General features: G+C 33.8%; 3 protein-coding genes and 1 pseudogene across 3 annotated transcripts; 1 reads left to right on the top strand and 3 right to left on the bottom strand.

Annotated features, from left to right (window-relative positions):
• Positions 1–486: 486 nt before the first annotated feature.
• LOC125220950 (F-box protein CPR1-like) lies at positions 487–1617 on the bottom strand. Its single transcript, XM_048123077.2, has one exon. The coding sequence runs from the start codon at positions 1615–1617 to the stop codon at positions 487–489; it is 1131 nt and encodes a 376-aa protein (XP_047979034.2).
• A 4187-nt stretch (positions 1618–5804) lies between these two features.
• Positions 5805–6968, bottom strand: LOC125220951 (F-box protein At3g07870-like). The gene has a single exon (XM_048123078.1). The coding sequence runs from the start codon at positions 6966–6968 to the stop codon at positions 5805–5807; it is 1164 nt and encodes a 387-aa protein (XP_047979035.1).
• An 872-nt stretch (positions 6969–7840) lies between these two features.
• LOC125220952 (F-box protein CPR1-like) lies at positions 7841–8662 on the bottom strand. The gene has a single exon (XM_048123080.1). The coding sequence runs from the start codon at positions 8660–8662 to the stop codon at positions 7841–7843; it is 822 nt and encodes a 273-aa protein (XP_047979037.1).
• Positions 8663–20241: 11579 nt separating this feature from the next.
• LOC125220953 (secreted RxLR effector protein 161 pseudogene) lies at positions 20242–20748 on the top strand (annotated as a pseudogene).
• The last annotated feature ends 952 nt before the right edge of the window (positions 20749–21700 follow it).

Below are 21700 nucleotides of genomic sequence, written 5' to 3'. Positions count from 1 at the left end.
ATTAATTCATGAGTTAAAGGTTTTAGTTTTGAATTGTAGATAAAACATAGTACTACTCCTAGTAATTAATTTACAAATAAGAAGCATCAAATCAGAATTGCGGGAAGAATGTCGATTCAAAACAAAAATATGCATATGATGGTTTAATCATGAATTGCAAATTTACAATTTTTACTTAAGCTATACCACTATCAACTAGTAGGACTTTTTTCCCAATAAAAATAAGTCCATTTTCATTAATAGATAGTACAACACAATAATTACATACTAACAAGACAACAAAAAAAATCTGAAACACGAATACAAAATTTTAAAGAGCATCCGATGATACATAAAATGCACACATATAATACTAGCTAGGCCTAGGAAATAGTGTGTGGGAGGGCCAACACAACAAGACCAACCCCGAAAACCAATCAATAAAGAAACCTTATACATGATCACGAAGATATTGCAATAAAACACAAATGTATACTACATTAGGATTTAGAACGAGATCACATTCTCGAATTCGAAATTATTGAGTGAGAAAAGGCTAGGAGTGAAAACCATGGCATCAGTATTATAACGCACGACAGCTGCATCATTAAACAAAACTATTCTTTGAGCGGTTGTTGTCTTGTTGGAGTAATAGATAAGTTGTCCGTCTTCCATCAACAACATCAAAATGTCTCCATCTTTGAAAACTTTGATAGGACGAAAAGATAAGTGAATCCACTCATCAAAACCAAGAGCAACAGTACTCAACTTGTACTCTATGGTCCAAGATTCCTCAACTTGATATTCCTTCATCATCCAGATCACGACAACATCATAATCATAGTCATGTGTGTAAGAAAGACACAAACAGTTTCTTAAAACAGCCAACTGGACATGTAACTCTATAGGTCCATCCGCAGGAAGAGAAGGAGGGGGAGAGAAGATGGTAAAACATTCTGTTTCAATATCAAAACCACAAATCCGAAAGTAGGGTGTAACCAAATCCTCTACTTCCCAATGGAGGTTGCCATTACATAAAGCATGGCCAGCAGAATTGAAACTTAAACCAGAAGCACCACCAGTGTCAATGGGTCTCCATATTCCTGTTCCAAGGGTGTATACTTGAAAAGAGAAGGTATCAAGGGTCTTACAGATACATATCACCTTGTATTGTCCACTTATTTCGCTCACACAAAATTCAAAATAATCATTTTCCTTTGGATGGTCAAGTACAATATATTCACGAGTGATCGTATTGCATATGTAAACAGGAATTTCAGGATCATCTCTGTATGAGTATAGAAAAAGCAAACCATTAGCAGCGATGCCTAACATTCCGCTGCTTCCTTGAGGGGTATTGAGAGCCGTGAGCGGAATGTAGTGAAGATCGTGGCTCTCCAAATCGGCTTCTTCTTCATCTTCAATCTCGAAAATCGTGCACTGAGTTGGGTTCGTTCCCACCGACTTCAAGCAAAGTAGGGCGGGTTGGGGTTTAATTTTGAAATCGTCGGAATTGAGGAGATTGAGCCATGATTTGCAAACGCATTTGCTGAATGGGATGCTTCGGAGAGGGAGACGTGAGAGGATGTCGGTCGTAATTTCTGATGGTAATTTTTTGAAGAAATCACGCCGCCCCATAGACAGATTTGGGATGAATGATGAAGAAAAAGTAACAGCCGCGAGTATATTTTGTTTATTAGGGTTAAACCTAAGATAGTTCAACGGCTATATTTGGGCATTTTAAATTACTACTGTAGCTACTAATTTTTTATCGTTACTAATATCTAGAGTGGATATCTTATCCTGTAGGCTGTAACTGTTGATGTGAATTTTTTCTATTCTATATGCAAAGCAACATGTGCAGACGTTAAATACTACTCCCTCCGTTCCTTCATAGTTGAGTCATTTTTCCATTTTGAGAAGTTCCCTCATAGTTGAGTCATTTCCATACATAGTAACTTTTTCCTCTTTCTTACTTTACTCTCTCTTACTTTATTCTCTCTACTTTATTCACTTTTTACTTTATTCTCTCTACCTTTTTCTCTTTCTTACTTTTTTTATCTATTTATTTAACACACTCAACATTCATTTCTTAAACTCCGTGCCGAAAAGTTCCGCCTCAACTATGAGGGAGCGGAGGGAGTACTATTTCTATGGTCCATGAAAAGTAGGAATAATTTTCTTTTTAATTTTTAATCTATCCTTAAAAAAAGTATGAATATTATAATTTTTTTAAAAAAAACTCTCTCAAAAGAGATGTGAGGCCATTTATCCACTAACAATATTTTAATTCCTTTTTCTCTCTATTTTATCAATTATACATTAAAATTTATGTCAAATGAAATGTTTATATTTTTCAGTGACGAAGGGAGTAATTAATTTTAAAGATTTTGAGTATTAAAAGTCTGAAATAACTTCCTATAGTTACCATGATTGAAATTGACGACTTCTAACTAAAACACTAATTAACCGACAATTTTCTTAGTTTGAAAATCTAAGTTCAAAATTTGAGTTAGAACTTAAAACCATTTCATTTGATTTAAGCAGGATCTCATATTTTACTTTATTTTCACTTTAATTATTGAATATCATTTTTTCGAAATAAATGCATAAAGAAAGTGACTCGCTTATGATGGGACGGAACATATATATTCCCCACGTCCTTTAACATGTGTCTCATTTTGACCCAATACGTATTTTATGAAACGTAAAAAAAAGTGGATGGATCAAGTTAATGGTATATGTGTCTTACTTTTATAAATTAGTATTAATATATTATAATAAATGTGAGTAAAATAATTTAGTTGAATGTGTGGTCTGCTAAAAAAAATAGAACGCGATCACATTTTTGAATCCCAAACTCTTGAGTGGAAAAAGGCGGGGAGTAAAAATCACGGCATAGGTAAAATAATAGCATACAATTGCATCATTTAACACACCTATTTAATGGATGGTTCTTGTCTTGTTAGAGTAGTAGATGAGTTTATGTTTGTCTATCAATATCAACATGTCGCCATCTTTAAAATTAAAACTGAAATTTGGAGATTAATCGGTAGTATTTCACAATTTTTTTTTTTTGAAACTTAACAACCTAATTTTTTCAGTTTCAATTCGACCCAGATCTGTACAATGCTCAACTGAAAAGGTCAACCAGTCGTTTTTGGGCTGAACCGCCAATTCTAATTAAATATGGCATCACTAACCCTTATTGCGAAATGTTAAAATGTTTTGAACAGAAAGAGTATTCATTTAACTTTTATTAAGAAGGTTTAATATATCCAAATAGTTAATTTGTAAAATGAGTGAACGGCATGAAATGTCTCCAACTTTTATGGTTGTTGCACTAGTGATCCCTAACAAAAAAAAATAGCACACATGGTCTAACAAAACATACAATCACAAACCAGATTTTTACGGACAATAACACCCACAGACCCTTAAAGGGCATTCTCGTCTAATTGCTCCAACATGCTCTAACGCCGCCCAGCATGCACCTGCAACATTCACTGTGACTGACACACTACTAATGATATGACTCAAAATGTCATGTCTTCTCTCCTCTCCCTCAATTTATGAATCAATAATTTTGATAAATTAGCAGTAAGATAAATTATTACTTCTAGGATCTTTGAACATGCTTCAATAAATTGGAAGCCACAGTAATCTCGTGTAAAATTTTAAAATATTTTATTTTCTTTATTATTCTACTTATTAAAATTCGACTCAATTCAATTAAAAAAATTTCATATTGCATAAAAATTTGAAATCTAATTATAGAAAATCAAGAATTCGAAAATCCAATACCAGAATATGAGCGAATAGTAATAAATTTCAATTTTGGATTTGGGACATTTTGCTGACCATTAAAATTTAACATTAAAGATTTTCACTGAAATACATTTCCTCAACATAAAATTAAACTATTCATTATCTTCATCTTCTCTGCAGCAGCCACCGCCGTTGATTTCAACCATCCGTCCGTTTTCAACTTCGGCGATTCCAATTCCGATACCAGCAACTAGTGGCCGGCCTGTGCCTCAACCTTGAGCCTCCCAACGGCCAGACTTACTTCCATAAGCCCTCCGGACGGTTCTGTGATGACCAGACTTTACTACTACTATTATTGTTAGAAGCTTCGTTCTCAAAATACTTGACGGCGACTTGCATACTTCTGAGTATGGCGAAGAATTCCTCCACGTACCTCTTCCTCCGTTGGAGAGGAGAAGCCTCAGCGGCGGCGGAACCCTTCCCATCCCCAAGCGGATCTCTTGATTGATCTTCATCTTGTCGCCGGCCTTCCTAACCTCCGATTTGGCCGCTCTTTTCCTCCTCTTCTCCCTTTCCATGATTCTCTCTCTTTCCATTTCTGTTCCTCTCTCTTTTCATCACATATTATATACATTGATGCACAGATCAACGACTATGCTTTTTTGTATATTTTTAAACGTAGACAATATCATGTATGATTTGACAAATCATGTGTTGTTGTGCAGAGTAGGTGTGCAGGGTGTGCAGGTCTGGAGGTCATTAGACAAAATGTCTTTCAAGCCATTTAGGCATTTTCGTCCAAAAAATGGCTAAAAACACCTGGTTTGTGATTGTATATTTTGTTAGGCTTCTGTAGTGCTATTTTTTTTTGTTAGGATCACCAGTGCAGGGGCATGTTAGGGTGCCACCACCCCTTAAAATAACACCATACCACCATTTCTAGCCAATCATTTGTACACGTGGACGAATAATAAGTTGCCACGTGGCAAAAAAAAAAAAAAAACCAAAAAAGACGGGCAGCAATATGCTGGCCTTTAAACAACAATTTTTCTTGAACAGCAATATCCAACACGTTAGACAGCAATCTATAGATTGCTGTCTAACGTGTTGGATATTGCTGTGTAGCGTTTATAATATTGCTGTATAAGCGTTGTCACGTTGTCATTTTAAGGGTGGTTGTCATTTTAACACAAACTATTTTTTTTTTGTTAGGATCACCAGTGCAACAACTGCAAAAGTTAGGGACATTTCATGCAGTTCCCTCTTGTAAAAATAATTAGAGAAATAAGTAGTCATTTAAATTACTAGTCTGCACTTTATACACATAAGAAGCATTAAATCAAAATTGTGGGCAGAAACTCAATTTAAAACATAATATACATATGATTCTTTAGTAATGAATTGCGAATTTACAATTTTTACTTAAAATATACTCTCATTGTGTCCAAAAAAATAGAAACTCTTTTTTTTTCCATCCCCTGAAAATAAAAAATTTCTTTTTTTTAAAGAGCTAAGACTCATTTTCCACTAATACACTTTTCTTTCTACTTGTCTCTTACTTTATCAATTTTGTATTAAAACTCGTGGCATTTCAAAAGTTCTTATTTTTAAAAAACAGAGGGAGTATTAGTTAGAATTTTTATTTCCAATAAAAATTAGTCTATTTCCATTAATAGAAAGAAACTTGATGATAATGTAACAGTGTGACATGATAAGGACAAACGAGAACAAGATACAATAAAAAAAAACTTTCCAACACGAATACAAAATTATAGAGAGCATCCGACGATTTAAATACAAAATTATAGAGAAATGAAAAAGTACAGAAGATTTTCCATTTTGAAAAATGTTTTATTTTTAATGTCACAATCCAAAAGGAAAAATAATTTAATTTTAATAGGACAAATGGAGTATAAGTATAAGACTAGAGCTAGGTGTAGCAGATAGTGCGTGTGCCGACACCATAAGGCGAACCCCGAAAGCCACTCAATAAAAAAGCCGTCTACACAAACACGACCAGATAGCAACAAAACACAAATGTAAAATAATATTATGATTTAAAAAGACATTACATTCTCGAATCTGAAACTCTTGAGTGAGAAAAGGCTAGGAGTGAAAATCATGGCAGAGGTAAAGTACTTGTAATATTCTTGATCCTCATCATTAAACATACCTACTTTTTGAGTGGTTCTTGTCTTGTTGGAGTAGTAGATGAGTTGTTGTTCGTCTATCAACATCAAAATGTCGCCATCTTTAAAAACTTTGATAGGCAAAACTGCCAACCCAACCCAATCCACATCAAAATCAATATCAAAATCAATAGTGCTAAACTTGTACTCTATGGTCCAAGATTCCTCAACACGGTATTCCTTCATCAACCAAATGACAATTTCATAGTCCCGTGTGTAACAAATACACAAGCATTCCCTAAACATAGTCAAATGGATTTTTAACTCTACAACTCCACCTGCAGGGAGAGATGAAGGGGCAGAGAAGATGCTAAAACATTCTGTTTCAACGTCAAAACCACAAATTCGAAAGATGGGTTTAACCAAATCATCTAATGTATAATGGATTATGCCATTACATTCAAGGTGTCCATCAAAATAGTATCTGTAGCCATCAAAATAGGTATTGTAACAAGAAGCTTCCCAGGTTTCAATAGGCCTCCATATTCCTGTTCCGAGGGTGTATACATGAAAAGAGTCGTAGTCGATTTCAAGGGTCTTACTGATACAAACCACCTTATACTGGCCACTTGTTTTGCTCACACAAAATTCAAAATTCAACACATTTTGGCATTCCTTAGGAGGACGGAGCACGATATATTCACGAGTGATCGGATTGCATATGTAAACAGGAATTTCAGGATCACCTACGTTTGAAGATAGTAAAAGCAATCCATTAGCAGCGATGCCTGACATTCCGCTGCTTCCTTGAGGGGTATTGAGATCCGGGAGCGGAATGTAGTGAAGATCGTGGCTCTCCAAATCGGCTTCTTCTTCGTCTTCGATTTCGAAAATCGTGCACCGAGTTGGGTCCGTCCCCACCGATTTTAAGAAAACTAGGGCGGGTGGGGATTTTAATTCGAAATCGTTGGAATTTAGCAAATTGAGCCATGATTTGCAAACGCTTTTGCTGATTGAAATGCTCCGGAGAGTGAGTCGTGAGAGGATATCGGTCGTAATTTCTGATGGTAAATTTAAGAAATCGCGCCCCATTGATTTAGACAGATTTGGGATGAAAAAGAAGCAGCAGCAACGACGCGTATATTTTGTTAATTGGGATTAGACCTAAGTTAGTTTAGGATTACGGAGTAAAATAGTAATAATGGTTATATTTGATCACTTTCAAATTTATGGAGTAGTTTTTGTTGCTATTTCTCCTTAAATAAAGTAAATTAATTACTAATAGATAAATTATCTAGAAAACATAAAAAATTCAATTATGAGATAAAAAAAAAAAGAATTAATTACTTAATAAATTATTCATCTAGAAAATTCAAAAAAGATAAATGTAAACTCGAACATGACAATCACTTCTAGTGTCAACTACGCTAAATAACGTATTTTAAACCTTGTGTACACAAAATATATACTAACAGTTCAAATGGTTGGGATTGGTTTCAAGGACACACGTACAATGCTAGCTAGACTCAATAGATAGTGCATATGGACCCCGAAGAAAACCACTCAATAAAGAAACCTTTTACACGAACATGACTAGACAGTGACAAAACACAAATGTAGACTAACATTAGGATTTAGAACGAGATTACATTCTAGAATTCGAAATTCTTGAGTGAGAATAGGCTAGGAGTGAAAATCATGGCAGAGGTAAAGTAATACTCCCTCCGTCATGGCTAAGATGACACATTTCTTAGCCGGCACGGGATTTTAGGAGTTGTTGGTTAAAGTGTTTAATTGGAGAGAGAATAGGTGGGTGTAAGTATTAAAATAGAGAGAGAAAGGAAGATGAATATTTTAATAGGAGTGAGAAAAAGTTGTTGGGTGTATTAGTTGGAGAGAGAAAATTTCCAAAATAGGAAATGTGTCATCTTATTGGGACAAACTAAAAAGGAAAACGTGTCATCTTAAGCGGGACGAAGGGAGTACCTTATATCTGCATCGGTAAACACACCTACTTTTTGAGTAGGTTCTGTCATGTTGAAGTAATAGATGAGCTGATGTTCGTTCACCAACATGAAAGCATCGCCATCTTTGAAAATTTTGATAGGACGAACAACCATGTTAACCCGAGCCACATTAAAAGCAAAATCCATAGTTTTCAACTTATACTCTATGGTCCAAGATTCATCTACTCGGTATTTCTTCATCAACCAGGTGGCGATTTCATAATCTTGTACATAGCAAATACATAAGCAGTCTCTTAAAATAGTCAACTGGACACTCAACTCCATAGGGAGAGATGGAGGAGCAGAGAAGATGGTAAAACGTTCTGTTTCAACATCAAAACCACAAATCTGAAAGTAGGGTTCAACCAAATCAATCACCATCCAATGGAGGTTGCCATTACATTCAGCGTGTCCATCGAAATAGAATCTGAAACCAGAGGCAACGCCGGTTTCAACGTCCCTCCATATTCCTGTACTGAGGGTGTATACTTGAAACGAGTCGGATTCAAGGGTCCGACAGATAGAGACCACCACCTTATATTGCCCACTTATTTTCCTGACACAAAATTCAAAACACGACACAAATTTGTACTCCATAGGACGACAGAGCACAATATATTCACGAGTGATCGGATTGCATATGTAAACAGGAATTTCAGGATCACCTACGTTTGAAGATAGTAAAAGCAATCCATTAGCAGCGATGCCTGACATTCCACTGCTTCCTTGAGGGGTATCGAAATCTGTGAGCGGAATGTAGTGAAGATCATGGCTCTCCATATAGGCTTCTTCTTCATCTTCGATTTCGGAAATCGTGCAGCGAGTTGGGATCGTCCCCACCGACTTCAAGAAAACTAGGGCAGGTGGGGATTTTAATTCGAAATCGTTGGAATTGAGCAAATTGAGCCATGATTTGCAAACGCATTAACTTATTAAAATGCTTCGGATAGGGAGTCGTGCGAGGATGTCGGTCGTAATATCTAATGGTAAATTTGTAGAGAAATCACGCCGCCCCATTAATGTAGACAGGTTTTAGATGAATCACTGCTCCAACAAACACACACAAGATAATGGTTAAATTTGGTCTAACGTATATATAGTTATATTTTGTTAGGTGTGTGATCAAATATACAGTAATAACTAATAACTCTCAATTTTGTGTATAAAAATTATCAACACAAAGACATAATTATATCAATACAACATGTAAATTTAAATATCAGTACAAAGACATAAATTTATCAAAACAAAAATATTGACAAATTTATGTCTTTGTATTGATATTTTTAAATACAAAATTGATATTAGTTATTAATTATTATTTTAAATTAATTAGTATTTGATCGCACTTCTATACTATTTTGTTATATGCAACTACTGGTCTACTAAAATTTGAAAATTGGATTTTGAAATAACAGAATACTAACTATTGAGCTATATGTGCCTACAGACATATATTAAGTTATATAACCACTAAAAATCTTTGAATAAGATAAGAGGAGACATGAATTTATATCTGGACTCTTAAATGTGTACATTTAATAAGGATGTGTGATTTTAACTGTATCGAAAATTTATCCAAAATTGTTTTTACTCCCTCTGTCCCACAATAATAGTCCTATTTTACCATTTCAGTTCGTCCCACAATAAAAATTATATTTTACCATTTCAGTCTGTCCCATAATAAGAGTCCTATTTACTTTTATCATAAATTTTCCGACTTCTAACAACACCACTAATTAACCGCAAAACCATGGTTTTCGATTGAAATTTTCCGACTTCTAACAACACCACTAATTAACCGACAATTTTGTAAGTTGAACTTAAACCCATTTCATTTTATTTTCTTTTCATTGTAAAATAGTAGTGCCTCCATCTCATGTAAGATGTCATATTTTCGGGACGAATGAAATTTTAGTAGGTTTTATTTTATATTTTAAGTTAAGAGAGAAATTATAATTTTTATATTAATGTGAGATGTATAACTTTTTTCTAAAAATAGAACCATAACATCTTTAACTAGACAAACTAAAAAGGAAAGTGAAACATCTTTTATGCGGTGGATGTACTACAACATATTACTCCCTCCGTCCCACTCTAAGTGGAACATCTATAGTTCGGCATGATATTTTATGTAGTGTTGTTTTGTGAGTAAAATATAGAGAATAAAGTAAGAAAGAGAAAAAGTAATGAGAGTGGTGTTTCTATATTTAAAAATGTATCATTTAGAGTGGCACATCCCAAACAGGAAAATGTGTTACTTAGAATGGTGGGACAGAGGAGTATTATGTACTCCCTCTGTCCCACAATAAGAGTCCTGTTTTACCATTTCAGTTCGTCCCACAATAAAAGTCATATTTTACCATTTCAGTCCGTCCCACAATAAGAGTCATATTTTACTTTTATCATAAATGGTAAATAGGCCCTACATTCCACCAACTTATTTAACTCATTTATTCTAAAACTAATATATATAAGTGAGAATCATATTCCACTAACTTATTCAATCCACTTTTCTTTACATTTCTTAAAATTCGCGTCATAATCAAATAGGACTCCTAATGTGGAACGGGGAGAGTAATAAATTTGAAACACTTATAAATTATAAATTGTACTCCCTTCGTCTCACTCAAGATGTTCACATTCTTTAGTGACACGAGATTTTAAGAACAGTTGTTAGTTGGAGTAAGTAGAGAGAAAAATGTAGTTAGGAGAGAGAGATTTATTTCAAAATATAGAAAGTGGACATCTTGAGTGAGATAAATTAAAAATGAATGAAGGACATCTAGAGTGGAATGGAGGGAGGGAGTTCGTGACTTTTTGTAGTTTATTTAATCTATGTGAGTTGGATTAGATACTTAGAACTAAAGTGTTTATTTATCTTGTACTTAAAATCGTAAACATTCTTATTAACAAACTGCATATCTTCGGTCGCTCGAGCACATAATCATTTCATGAACACCGACCACCGTAGATAGATCTTATCTACCAAGTAGTATCTCATATTTTATCTCCAGTCGTACTCTATTAGTGCAAATTTCATTGAAAAATGTTGATTGATTCAAGACGTTGATATCATCATTCAACCCACTCGCGCAAAAGTAAGCGTATAGGATTCATAAACATTGGCCAACAACAACTTTGAGAATCAACATCCAATGCGTGCACTTTTATCCACTAATGTAAGCACATCTCCATGCTAGAAGACAATTCTTCCAACGCTCTCAATGCATACAATCTATGTGATTAAGCTTACCAAGGAAGTCATGTACCCTTTCATTCATATTCATCAAGAATTGACTGCGTGCATGGTTGATTTTCAATATCAGCTGAATAACGACATCATCATAATTGGAATTGTCATTTTATTTGGAAATCCATTAAATTTTCGATATAGAATTTTGTAAATTTAGTAATGAAGATAAATTATATTACTTGGTGTTGTATTCTTAGAGGAAAAAAAATTAAAAATTATAAAGAATGAAATTATAAATTAAAAAGGCTTGTGGACGTTTAGCATCCCACATCACAACTGCATCTAGGTTGGGCCACACCTCAAGCTCAGTCTCGCACCCGACCTAGTCCTCTTCGTTTCCTCCACCAACGCGGGGTACCGTACCACACTACAAAAATCTAGTGATATGGTAACAAATTGTAGTGTGATCCGAGGATGTTCTAACGGTTTTGTGTAGTTTACATTTTGGTCCAAAATCCACAATTTTCCCAACATTTAGATTTTATTGTCTCACGTTATGAGTTTTTGCATGGTCTAGTGGTTAGTTTCAGGATTGAATTTGAAGTTGCTATTGTTTAGTCACATTGGGCCTTGGTATTTCCATATGTGGCTGTTCGATTGGAAGATTATATCTCAAAATTAAATATGTAGTGTGTTTGGTTTATGAGATTGAATCTTACAACTCAATCATAAATGAATAATCATGTGATAATTATTCATAGCCAAATCCTTCCAAACTAAAATAATCTCACAACTCAATCATGGAATATATAATTTGGGTGCTATTTTATTAGTAAATCGAACAACACCTATGTGTGTTGAGTTTGAGCAATCGTGAGCCAAGAAGGGTAGACTTATTGGTGTTGGTATTGAGAAGAGAAGCGACAAACGGTTGTGCTGCTAATCCAATTGTCTTATCGAAGGAAAATGAAGGCATAAACACCGACATTAGCGACGATGGCAACTTTGGCGGCAGTCCAAAGTTGAGTGATGATATGAGTCATGTCTGAGAAAATTAGTGAAAGATAGGGCTGACAATTTTTGGCATTACACGATAACCACACACGAATCTGCATGAAATTAATGGGTTTGAGTCAAAGCTTATTGGGTTTGTATCCTTATTTCGACCAGTTAAGAACACGAAAATTTCATATCGTGTCGTGTCGTGTTCGTGTCGGGTTTGGGTTACCCGTTAAGAAATACTCCCCCCATCCCATAGAAATAGGTCATATTTTCTTTTTAGTCCGTCCCATAGAAATAATCCATATCCATATATGACAACATTTTTCTCATTCTCTTTTACTTTATCATTTATGAATTCTACGATCCACTACACAATTTCAACTAATTTTTCTTCATTCTTTCTTATTTTACTAATTACGCATTAAAGTCCGGGTCAATTCCAAATGGCCTATTTCTATGAGACGGATGGAGTAATATTATAATATTATTAGCTTTTAGTATTTTAAAAATATTTTTTTTGTTTGATCGTATCAGACTTTGTAATAGATTTAAGATCTTTAATTAGAATTTAATGATCAGATTGAAGACTTTTGTTAATTAAAAATAGTTGTTATCAAGTTCTAGCTGTGTTGTTATAGAGTCGTGTCATGTACGCGTTGTTATCGTGTCGTGTTAACCCAAGGTGGTTTATGTCGTTAGTGGGTTCATGCCATGTTCGGGTTTGAGGGTAGCAGGTTGGGTTCGTGTTCGGAGTTGGGGTTTTCTTAACATGTCATGTTCGTGTTTGTTCTTATTGGGTCGTTTCATTAATAGGTTGATCTGATAACGAATCAATACGCACGATTTGCAACACCTAAGATAATGATGGCAAGTTTGAGAGAAGGAAGAGATAGACAAATTGAAAACAGAGAAATTAAATTTAAAGCTAAAATTGGAAGATTAATCAGTTCACAATTTTATTTTATGTCAAAAACACACCGCCTAATTTTTTCAGTTTTGATTCGGTAATGTATTCAACGATGCTGAACTGAAAGATCAATCGCCTATATATTCCATTATTCCTGTTAAAATAACTTCACTGACCCTTATTGCGAAAGGTTAAAATTTTAAGTGCATTCATTTTTACTCTTAAGGGTTAATATCCAAATATTTATTTTGTAAAAGTAATTATTGTCATTTTTTGTTTAAATTACTAGTTTGCACTTAGAGCACATGAATTAATTTAAAAAATTAATCCGACTTTAAGTATTTAATTGTGTATTGTAGATAAGATATTAATATACAAATAAGAGGCATTAAATCGGGCAGAAAGTCAATTTAATCAGAATATGCATATGATCGTTTAGTCATGAATTGCGAATTCAAAATTTTTACTTAAAAATATAAATTAAGATTTTTTTTCTTATTATAAATATAAGTCGTTTCTATAAATAGAGAGAAACTCCAAGTTACATACAACATTGCGACATGATCATAAGGATAAATTAGAATAGATATAATAAAAATCTTTCAACTAGAACACAGTTACTGAGAGCATCAGCTAATATATACACAGATATATGTATAATACTAGCTAGGCCTAGCAAATAGTGTTGGGGAGGTGGTACACGAACACAACCAGATAACAACAAAATACAAATGTGGACTAACATTAGTTAGAAAGAGATCACATTCTCGAATATGAAACTCTTGAGTGAGAAAAGGCTAGGAGTGAAAATCATGGCAAAGGTAAAGTAATACCATGCACTTGTTAAAATTAGTGCTAAACTTTAGGCAGTGGCGGACGCAGAAATTGTTTTTGGCAGAGGCTCCACAGTAAACTTCATTCATTCAGATTTAAAGTCTCCCTCATGAGTGGAAAAAGTACGTGGAGCATGTGTCTTACTTTTACATATAGAGTTTATAATAAAATAATGCTTTAGTAAATAGACGGGTTCACTTATCCAAAAAAAAAGTGAATCAGGCTATAAGTTGGTGACGTATTAAAATGACAAAATGTGATATTATTTCACCAACGGAGTGAGTATTTTGTTTAAATAATAGTTGCACTGAACCTACAAGATAAAAATCAATTTTAATAAATCACTAATCTTATACTCCTTCCGTTCTACTTTAGGTGGAACACTTTTTGTTTGGTATAAGATTTTATATAGTTATTCTACATAAATTGTGTAGAGAAAAAATAAAATAGAAATAATGATAGTTACATTTTAATAATGCGTCAACTAGAATGTGATGATAAATTTAAACCACCAACTCTAATTTTTATTGTGAAATTTTTTGTAATAAAATAATAAAAAGAAATGTTAAAAACCATTTTTTTATAATAAAATTGAAAAGAAAAATATACAATTGAACCGTCAAAAAATTGTTATGTTAAAATAATGAAGAAATGGCTTTTTAAGCACATTTCCAATTTATTAAACTATATAAATTAAAATACTAATAGTAATTTCTAAACATAAATATTGTCACATTAAAAAAAAATACTACATGGAGTATAAATTTAAAATATACTGTGCCTATTTAACTTAATGTGTGACGTCACATTTTAAAGTACTAATATTTTAATCATTTATGTACCTGCAACTATTTTTAATAATAATAATATTATATTGTTACATAACTTTTTAGTCGTCTTTCTTCCCGAGAGTTACGGCAACCATTTTTATCTTCTGCAACTTCCAATTTTCCAATTTTTTCAGCCCCTTCTTGTCATTAAGATTTGGCAATTTACTCTTCTGTGGTAGAATCTTAGGAAGGGCTATTGATAAGTTTTTATTTTTTTCAAAAATTTTAGAAGAAGAAAAACATTTAAAAAAAAAACTTTTGGGGAAGGCTTAAGCCCCTCACCACTCCTTACTGTGTCCGCCACTGACTTTAGGAACTAACAGATATTTTTAGCGGCTGTTTTTAATTAGTTTGTTCTGTTATTTTCTATTCTAGAATTTAGGAGTCACTCGTAGAGTGATTTAGTAGTCAATTTAATTCTATTATTCTGTTTTGTTAGTGGCAAATAGTGCTAGAGAGTTTTTAGGAATTTGTTGAGCAGCTTGCCTATAAATAAGTTGTATCTGGAAGTATTTTAATACACACTGATTTTCTGCCATCGTATAGCTTTCTTTTTTGCTTTCCTTTTATTTGTTTTATGGTACCAGAGTCGAGTTGTACTCTTGGGAAAACTCTTGTCGTCAATACGATGGAAGCCTCAAATGGTGGAAATAATCAGTTTGGGATGGAGAAACTTGTAGGCCATAACAACTACAAGTTCTGGAGGATATGTATGGAGGCATATCTTCAAGGTCGGGATCTATGGGAGCTGATTGTAAGAATATTATATTCTTATATGACCTATGTATCTATTGGTTTAAATTAAAGTTCAAGTTTATAATATTAAAAGTTAAGAGGGATTCTAATATTAAAGACGACACCGTGATGGATCGGTTTCGAATAAAGAATTAGAATCGGGTGTATTGATAACCCCCCTCTCTTACCTCTAATTATAATGTTATAATATAATATATATAGTATATATTATATTATACAAAAAGTATTATATATATGATGTATGTGTGTAGCCGAGCATGTACTAAAGTAACAATTAATTATGGTAGTTACTTAGTATATAAAATAATATTATTAAATGTGCATATATTTGAATATGCATGTGTGTGAAATGAGGGATTGAGTTAGAATCAGTTTCTTTAGAAACTAATTAACTACCTTCCCAACCGACATGTCTATCACGTTTATGTGTCTCTTCATTGAAGAGTCACTTCTTGCCTATATAAAGAGATGGTATGTGCATTATTTACACACACCAACAAATGCTTACAGTATTTAGTCGGCATTTATACACACATATATAGTTATACACACACACACACACACACACACACACACACACATATATATATATATATATATATATATATAGAAAAGTGCTCTTGATTATTTATCCATTAAAGGAATCAAATAGAAGGCTTGAGGTCAAGGAGAGGAGAATCATCAAAGATGGATTCAACATCTTCTTCAACACAAGAAAAGCATGGATGGAGATTAGTGATCTATCTCCACTTTATAGTTTAAATGTTGTGGTTGAATTAATTCAAATCTAGAGTTAGATTTCATTATAGAAATCATTAAAGTTGAAATATGGCTTACAGTTGGTATCAGAGCCAATCTAGATTTGGTTAATTCACCATTTATGTGATTTCAAAATCTAAATTTGAATGGTCTTGAATTTTTCAATTTTGATTAATATGCTTCCGCTTATGTGTTGGGTAATTGTTTTATGAAATATTAAAATAATATTAGGATATTATACCCATTAAAGATTTCAATATTTAAATAATATATAACTTGTTTATCACCAAAGTGGTCTTGTTATATTACATTTATTTATTGAAAATAATAAATGTTAGTTAATTGATCATGATTAAAGAGATGTTATAAATGACATAAAAGTTTGATTGATCAATTAAATTATTATCTATATGCTTGGAGATCACCCAAAGGTAGATCATTGTATATATTTAATAATACGAAAGGGATTAATCATGTCTACTATGTGTCTTATGTAGTATGTATACCCAAAAGCAACATGCTTATTTGATATATGTATGATTTGATTAATTGTTAAAGTACTATGATTTTAGCATCGTTGAAAGTATGTGTATTTAAGTATTGCCCAAAGGTTACTTGAATTCATGTTATTTAAGGTATTACTGTTTATGAATCTGTATTAAGGACTCAAGCACTAATAGATAAGCATGTATAAATGTTGCAGCCTCAGCGAATTTGTATGCATATGCGAACTCTGTCATTAAATTTAATGGGCAAAACTATGGTGAGTGGTCTGAACAGATCCGGTTTTCACTGGGTGTAATGGCGTTGGACCATGCCATACTAACAGAAGATGAACCCTCAGCCATAACGGACGAGAGCTCCGAAACTGAAAAGTCTCAACATGAGACTTGGGAGCGATCTAACCGGTTGAGCTTGAATCTTATGAGGATGATGATGGCAGAAAATTTTAAGCCATCAATGCCCAAGACAGAAAGTGCAAGGGAATTCATTGAGAAAATTAAGGAGTGTTCACAATCTGAATTGGCTGATAAGTCAATTGTAGGAAGCTTAATGAGTGAACTTACTACAAAGAAGTTTGACTGGTCACAACCAATTCATGATCATGTGACAAACATGTCTAACTTGGTGGCAAAGCTAACGACCTTGGGAATGGAGGTTCATGAGCAATTTGTGGTCCAATTTATCATGAACTCCCTACCTATTGAATTTAGCCAGTTCCAGGTGAATTATAACACCATCAAAGATAAATGGGACATTAAGGAATTAAAGGCTATGTTGGTTCAAGAGGAAGGGAGATTAAAGAAGATGAATGGTCAAGTTGCGAATCTCATAGGTCATGCAGGTGCTAGCACCAGTAAAGGAAAATCAAGTAAGAAGGACAAAAAGAAGGATAAATCTTTTCTGAAAGGTCCGGAGAAGAAAATCCAAAAGGAAAGGAAGTGTTTCTTTTGCAGGGAAACGAGACACTTCAAGAAAGATTGTCCAAAAAGGAAGGCCTGGTTTGATAAGAAAGGTAAACATAATAGTTTTGTTTGCTTTGAATTGAATCTTATTGAAGTGCCTAACAATACTTGGTGGTTAGATTATGGTGCTACAACTCATGTGTCTCATATTAAACAGGGATTCAGTTCGATCCAACCTATAAAAGGGGTTGAACAATATTTGTTCATGGGAAATAGGATGAAAGCACTGATTGAAGGCATTAGGACCTACATATTGATCTTGGACACAAGATGTCATGTAGATCTTATAGATTGTCTTTATGTACCTGAATGTGCTAGAAATCTTGTTTCTGTAAGTAGATTGGATGATTTAGGTTTTAAAGTTAAGATTGTAAATGGTGTATTCTCTTTGTACCGAAACGATTACTTTTATGGTAGTGGTACTTTGTATGATTCACTTTATAGATTCAATCTTGATGCAAAGTTTCGTGAATCCTTATTTAATGTTGAAAGTCGAGGCATTAAGCGTAACGCGTCAAGTGAAAGTTCGGCTTACTCGTGGCATCAAAGATTAGGTCATATTTCTAAAGAAAGGATTATGAGGTTGGTAAAGAATGAAATTCTTCCTCAATTGGATTTTAGTGACCTAAATATGTGTGTAGATTGCATTAAAGGAAAGCAAACTAAACACATTGTAAAGAAATCAGCCACGAGAAGCACTCAACTTCTTGAGTTAATACATACTGATATATGTGGTCCTTTTGATGCTCCTTCGTGGGATGGTCGAAAATACTTTATCACATTTATTGACGATTACTCACGTTATAGTTACATATATCTACTGCATGAAAAATCTGAGTCAGTGAATGTGCTGAAAATATTCATTGATGAGGTGGAAAGACAGTTAGATAGAAAAGTTAAAATTGTGAGATCGGATAGAGGTGGTGAGTTCTATGGAAAGTATAATGAGACTGGACAATGTCCGGGCCCATTTGCAAAGTTACTCAAAAGTAGAGGCATTTGTGCACAGTATACAATGCCCGGTACTCCGCAACAGAATGGTGTAGCGGAGATGCGGAATCGTACATTAATGGAAATGGTTAGAAGTATGTTAAGTGGTTGTACTTTACCCTTTTATTGTGGATTTATGCTTTAAAGACTGCAACATATATGCTTAACCGGGTTCCTAGTAAGGCAGTTCCTAAGACCCCTTTTGAACTATGGACGAGAAGGAAACCTAGCTTAAGGCATGTTCGCATTTGGGGTTGCCCAGCAGAAGTAATGTTGTATAATCCACATGAAAAGAAACTTGATTCAAGGACCGTCAGTGGATTTTTCATTGGCTATCCGGATAAATCAAAGGGGTATACTTTTTATTGTCCTAACCTTAGTACGAGAATAGTTGAGACGGGAAATGCTAGGTTCATTGAAAATGGGGAAATTAGTGGGAGTGGTGAACCTAAAAAGGTGGATATTCAAGAAATCCACGATAAGGTTCATCCACATATTGTTGCACCAAATATTGTTGTTCTTATTGTCTTACAATCAAATGACACAATAGAACAACATGATAATGTGCAAAACTCACTAACCGAAAATGAAGTAATTGAACCTGTCACAATTCAAGAAGAGAATAATGAACCACAATAAACTTTGAGGCGATCGGTAAGGGAAATAAGATCTGCCATTTCAAATGACTATGTGGTTTACACTGTTGAAAGTGAATGTGACTTAAGCCTTGATGAAGATCCGATCTCATTCCGACAAGCCATGGAAAGTGAAGATTCTGAAAAGTGGTTGATTGCCGCAAAAGATGAAATAAAATCTATGGGTGATAACAAAGTTTGGGACTTAGTAGAATTGCCTAAAGGTTTTAAAACCATTGGTTCTAAATGGATTTTTAAAACAAAACGTGATTCGAAAGGTAACATCGAAAGATACAAGGCTCGCCTTGTTGCAAAAGGCTTCACCCAAAAGGATGGCGTTGACTATAAAGAAACCTTATCTCCAATTTCAAAGAAGGATTCTTTAAGAATTGTTTTGGCTTTGGTGGCTCATTATGATCTCGAGCTACACCAAATGGATGTAAAAACGGCCTTTCTAAATGGAGAACTTGAAGAGGAAGTTTATATGAACCAACCCGAAGGATTCTTGGCAACATGACAAGAACACTTAGTATGTAAGCTGAGGAAGTCAATATATGGACTAAAACAAGCTTCTAGACAATGGTATATAAAGTTTAATGATATCATTGTATCACATGGTTTTGTAGAGATCATTGTTGATCGATGTATCTATGTAAAAATCAGTGGGAGTAAGTTTATAATTTTAGTCTTATATGTTGATGATATTTTGCTTGCTGCAAATGACATGGGTATGTTACATGATGTGAAGAAATATCTCTCTAAGAACTTTGAAATGAAAGATATGTGAGATGCATCTTATGTGATCGGAATAGAAATATTTCGAGATAGGTCACAAGGATTATTAAGTTTATCTCAGAAAGTATATATCAATAAGATTTTAGAGAGATATAGAATGGAAAAATTTTCTGTAGGATTGCTCCAATTCAGAAGGGAGACAAGTTTAGTAAAATGCAATGTCCTAAAAATGAATTGGAGCGTAAGGAAATGGAAAGAATTCCATATGCATCAGTGGTTGGGAGTTTGAACTATGTTCAAACATGTACGCGACCAGATATCACCTTTGCGGTTGGTATGTTGGATCGATATCAAAGTAATCTCGGAATGGATCACTGGAAGGCTGCAAAGAAAGTCCTCAAGTACTTGCAAGGCACCAAAGAGCACATGCTTACGTATAGAAGATCCGATAATCTAGAGGTCATTGGATATTCAGATTCAGACTATGCCGGATGCGTTGATAGTAGAAAATCTACGTTTAGCTATTTGTTCCTTTTAGCCGAGGGAGCAGTATCATGGAAAAGTGGAAAGCAGTCTGTCATTGCTACTTCCACTATGGAAGCCGAATTTGTGGCATGCTTTGAGGCCACTGTTCACGGATTGTGGTTGCGCAACTTTATTTCAGGGCTTAGAATTGTCGGCTCTATAGCTAGGCCGCTGAAAATTTATTGTGATAATTCCGCAACTGTCTTCTTTTCAAAGAATGATAAGTACTAGAAAGGGGCTAAGCACATGGAGTTAAAATACTTATCTGTTAAAGAAGTGCAGAAACAAAGAGTGTTCTTTGAACATATTAGGACGGATATGATGGTAGCGGATCCGTTAACTAAAGGACTACCCAAAATGTTTATTGGCCATGTAGAGCGTATGGGTATTATAGATAAAGCCTTGCTATTTTAGTTGTATTATGCTTATAAAGTGTAAGACACTTTGAATTCAATAAAAGTTATGTTTCTGTTTATTGAATATGTTATCATTATAGTTTGTATACAATTATGGTTATTGGATAACATATGATAAATTGAGAATAAAAGTTCATCTCAATGAAATGACAATGTAAAGTTGGAATTGATTTGTGATACATGGAAGGAATCATGTCGCTTAATGATGTGTGACCGCCATGATTCGATCAATTCTAATTTTGTCATGGTATTTAAGGATATTTTGAACTTGAAATAAAAGTGCGCAATATGGTTATTAAACCATCAAGACGATACAAAGGTCAAGTGGGAGAATGTAAGAATATTTATATTCTTATATGACCTATGTATCTATTGGTTTAAATTAAAGTTCTAGTTTATAATATTAAAAGTTAAAAGGGATTCGAATATTAAAGACGACACCGTGATGGATCGGTTTCGGATAAAGAATTAGAATCGGGTGTATTGATAACCCTCCTCTCTTACCTCTAATTATAATGCTATAATATAATATATATAGTATATATTATATTATACGAAATGTATTATATATATGATGTATGTGTGTAGCCGAGCATGTACTAAAGTAACAATTAATTATGGTAGTTACTTAGTACATAAAATAATATTATTAAATATGCATGTATTTGAATATGCACGTGTGTGACGTGGGGGATTGAGTTAGAATCAGTTTCTTTAGAAACTAATTAACTACCTTCCCAACCGACATGTGTATTGCATTAACGAAT

The sequence above is a fragment of the Salvia hispanica genome, chromosome 1, assembly GCF_029641045.1.
Source record: "Salvia hispanica isolate PSC_SH4W2 chromosome 1, Shi_PSC_v1, whole genome shotgun sequence".
Lineage (NCBI taxonomy): Eukaryota > Viridiplantae > Streptophyta > Magnoliopsida > Lamiales > Lamiaceae > Salvia > Salvia hispanica.
This window is presented reverse-complemented; position numbering and strand designations above follow the sequence as displayed.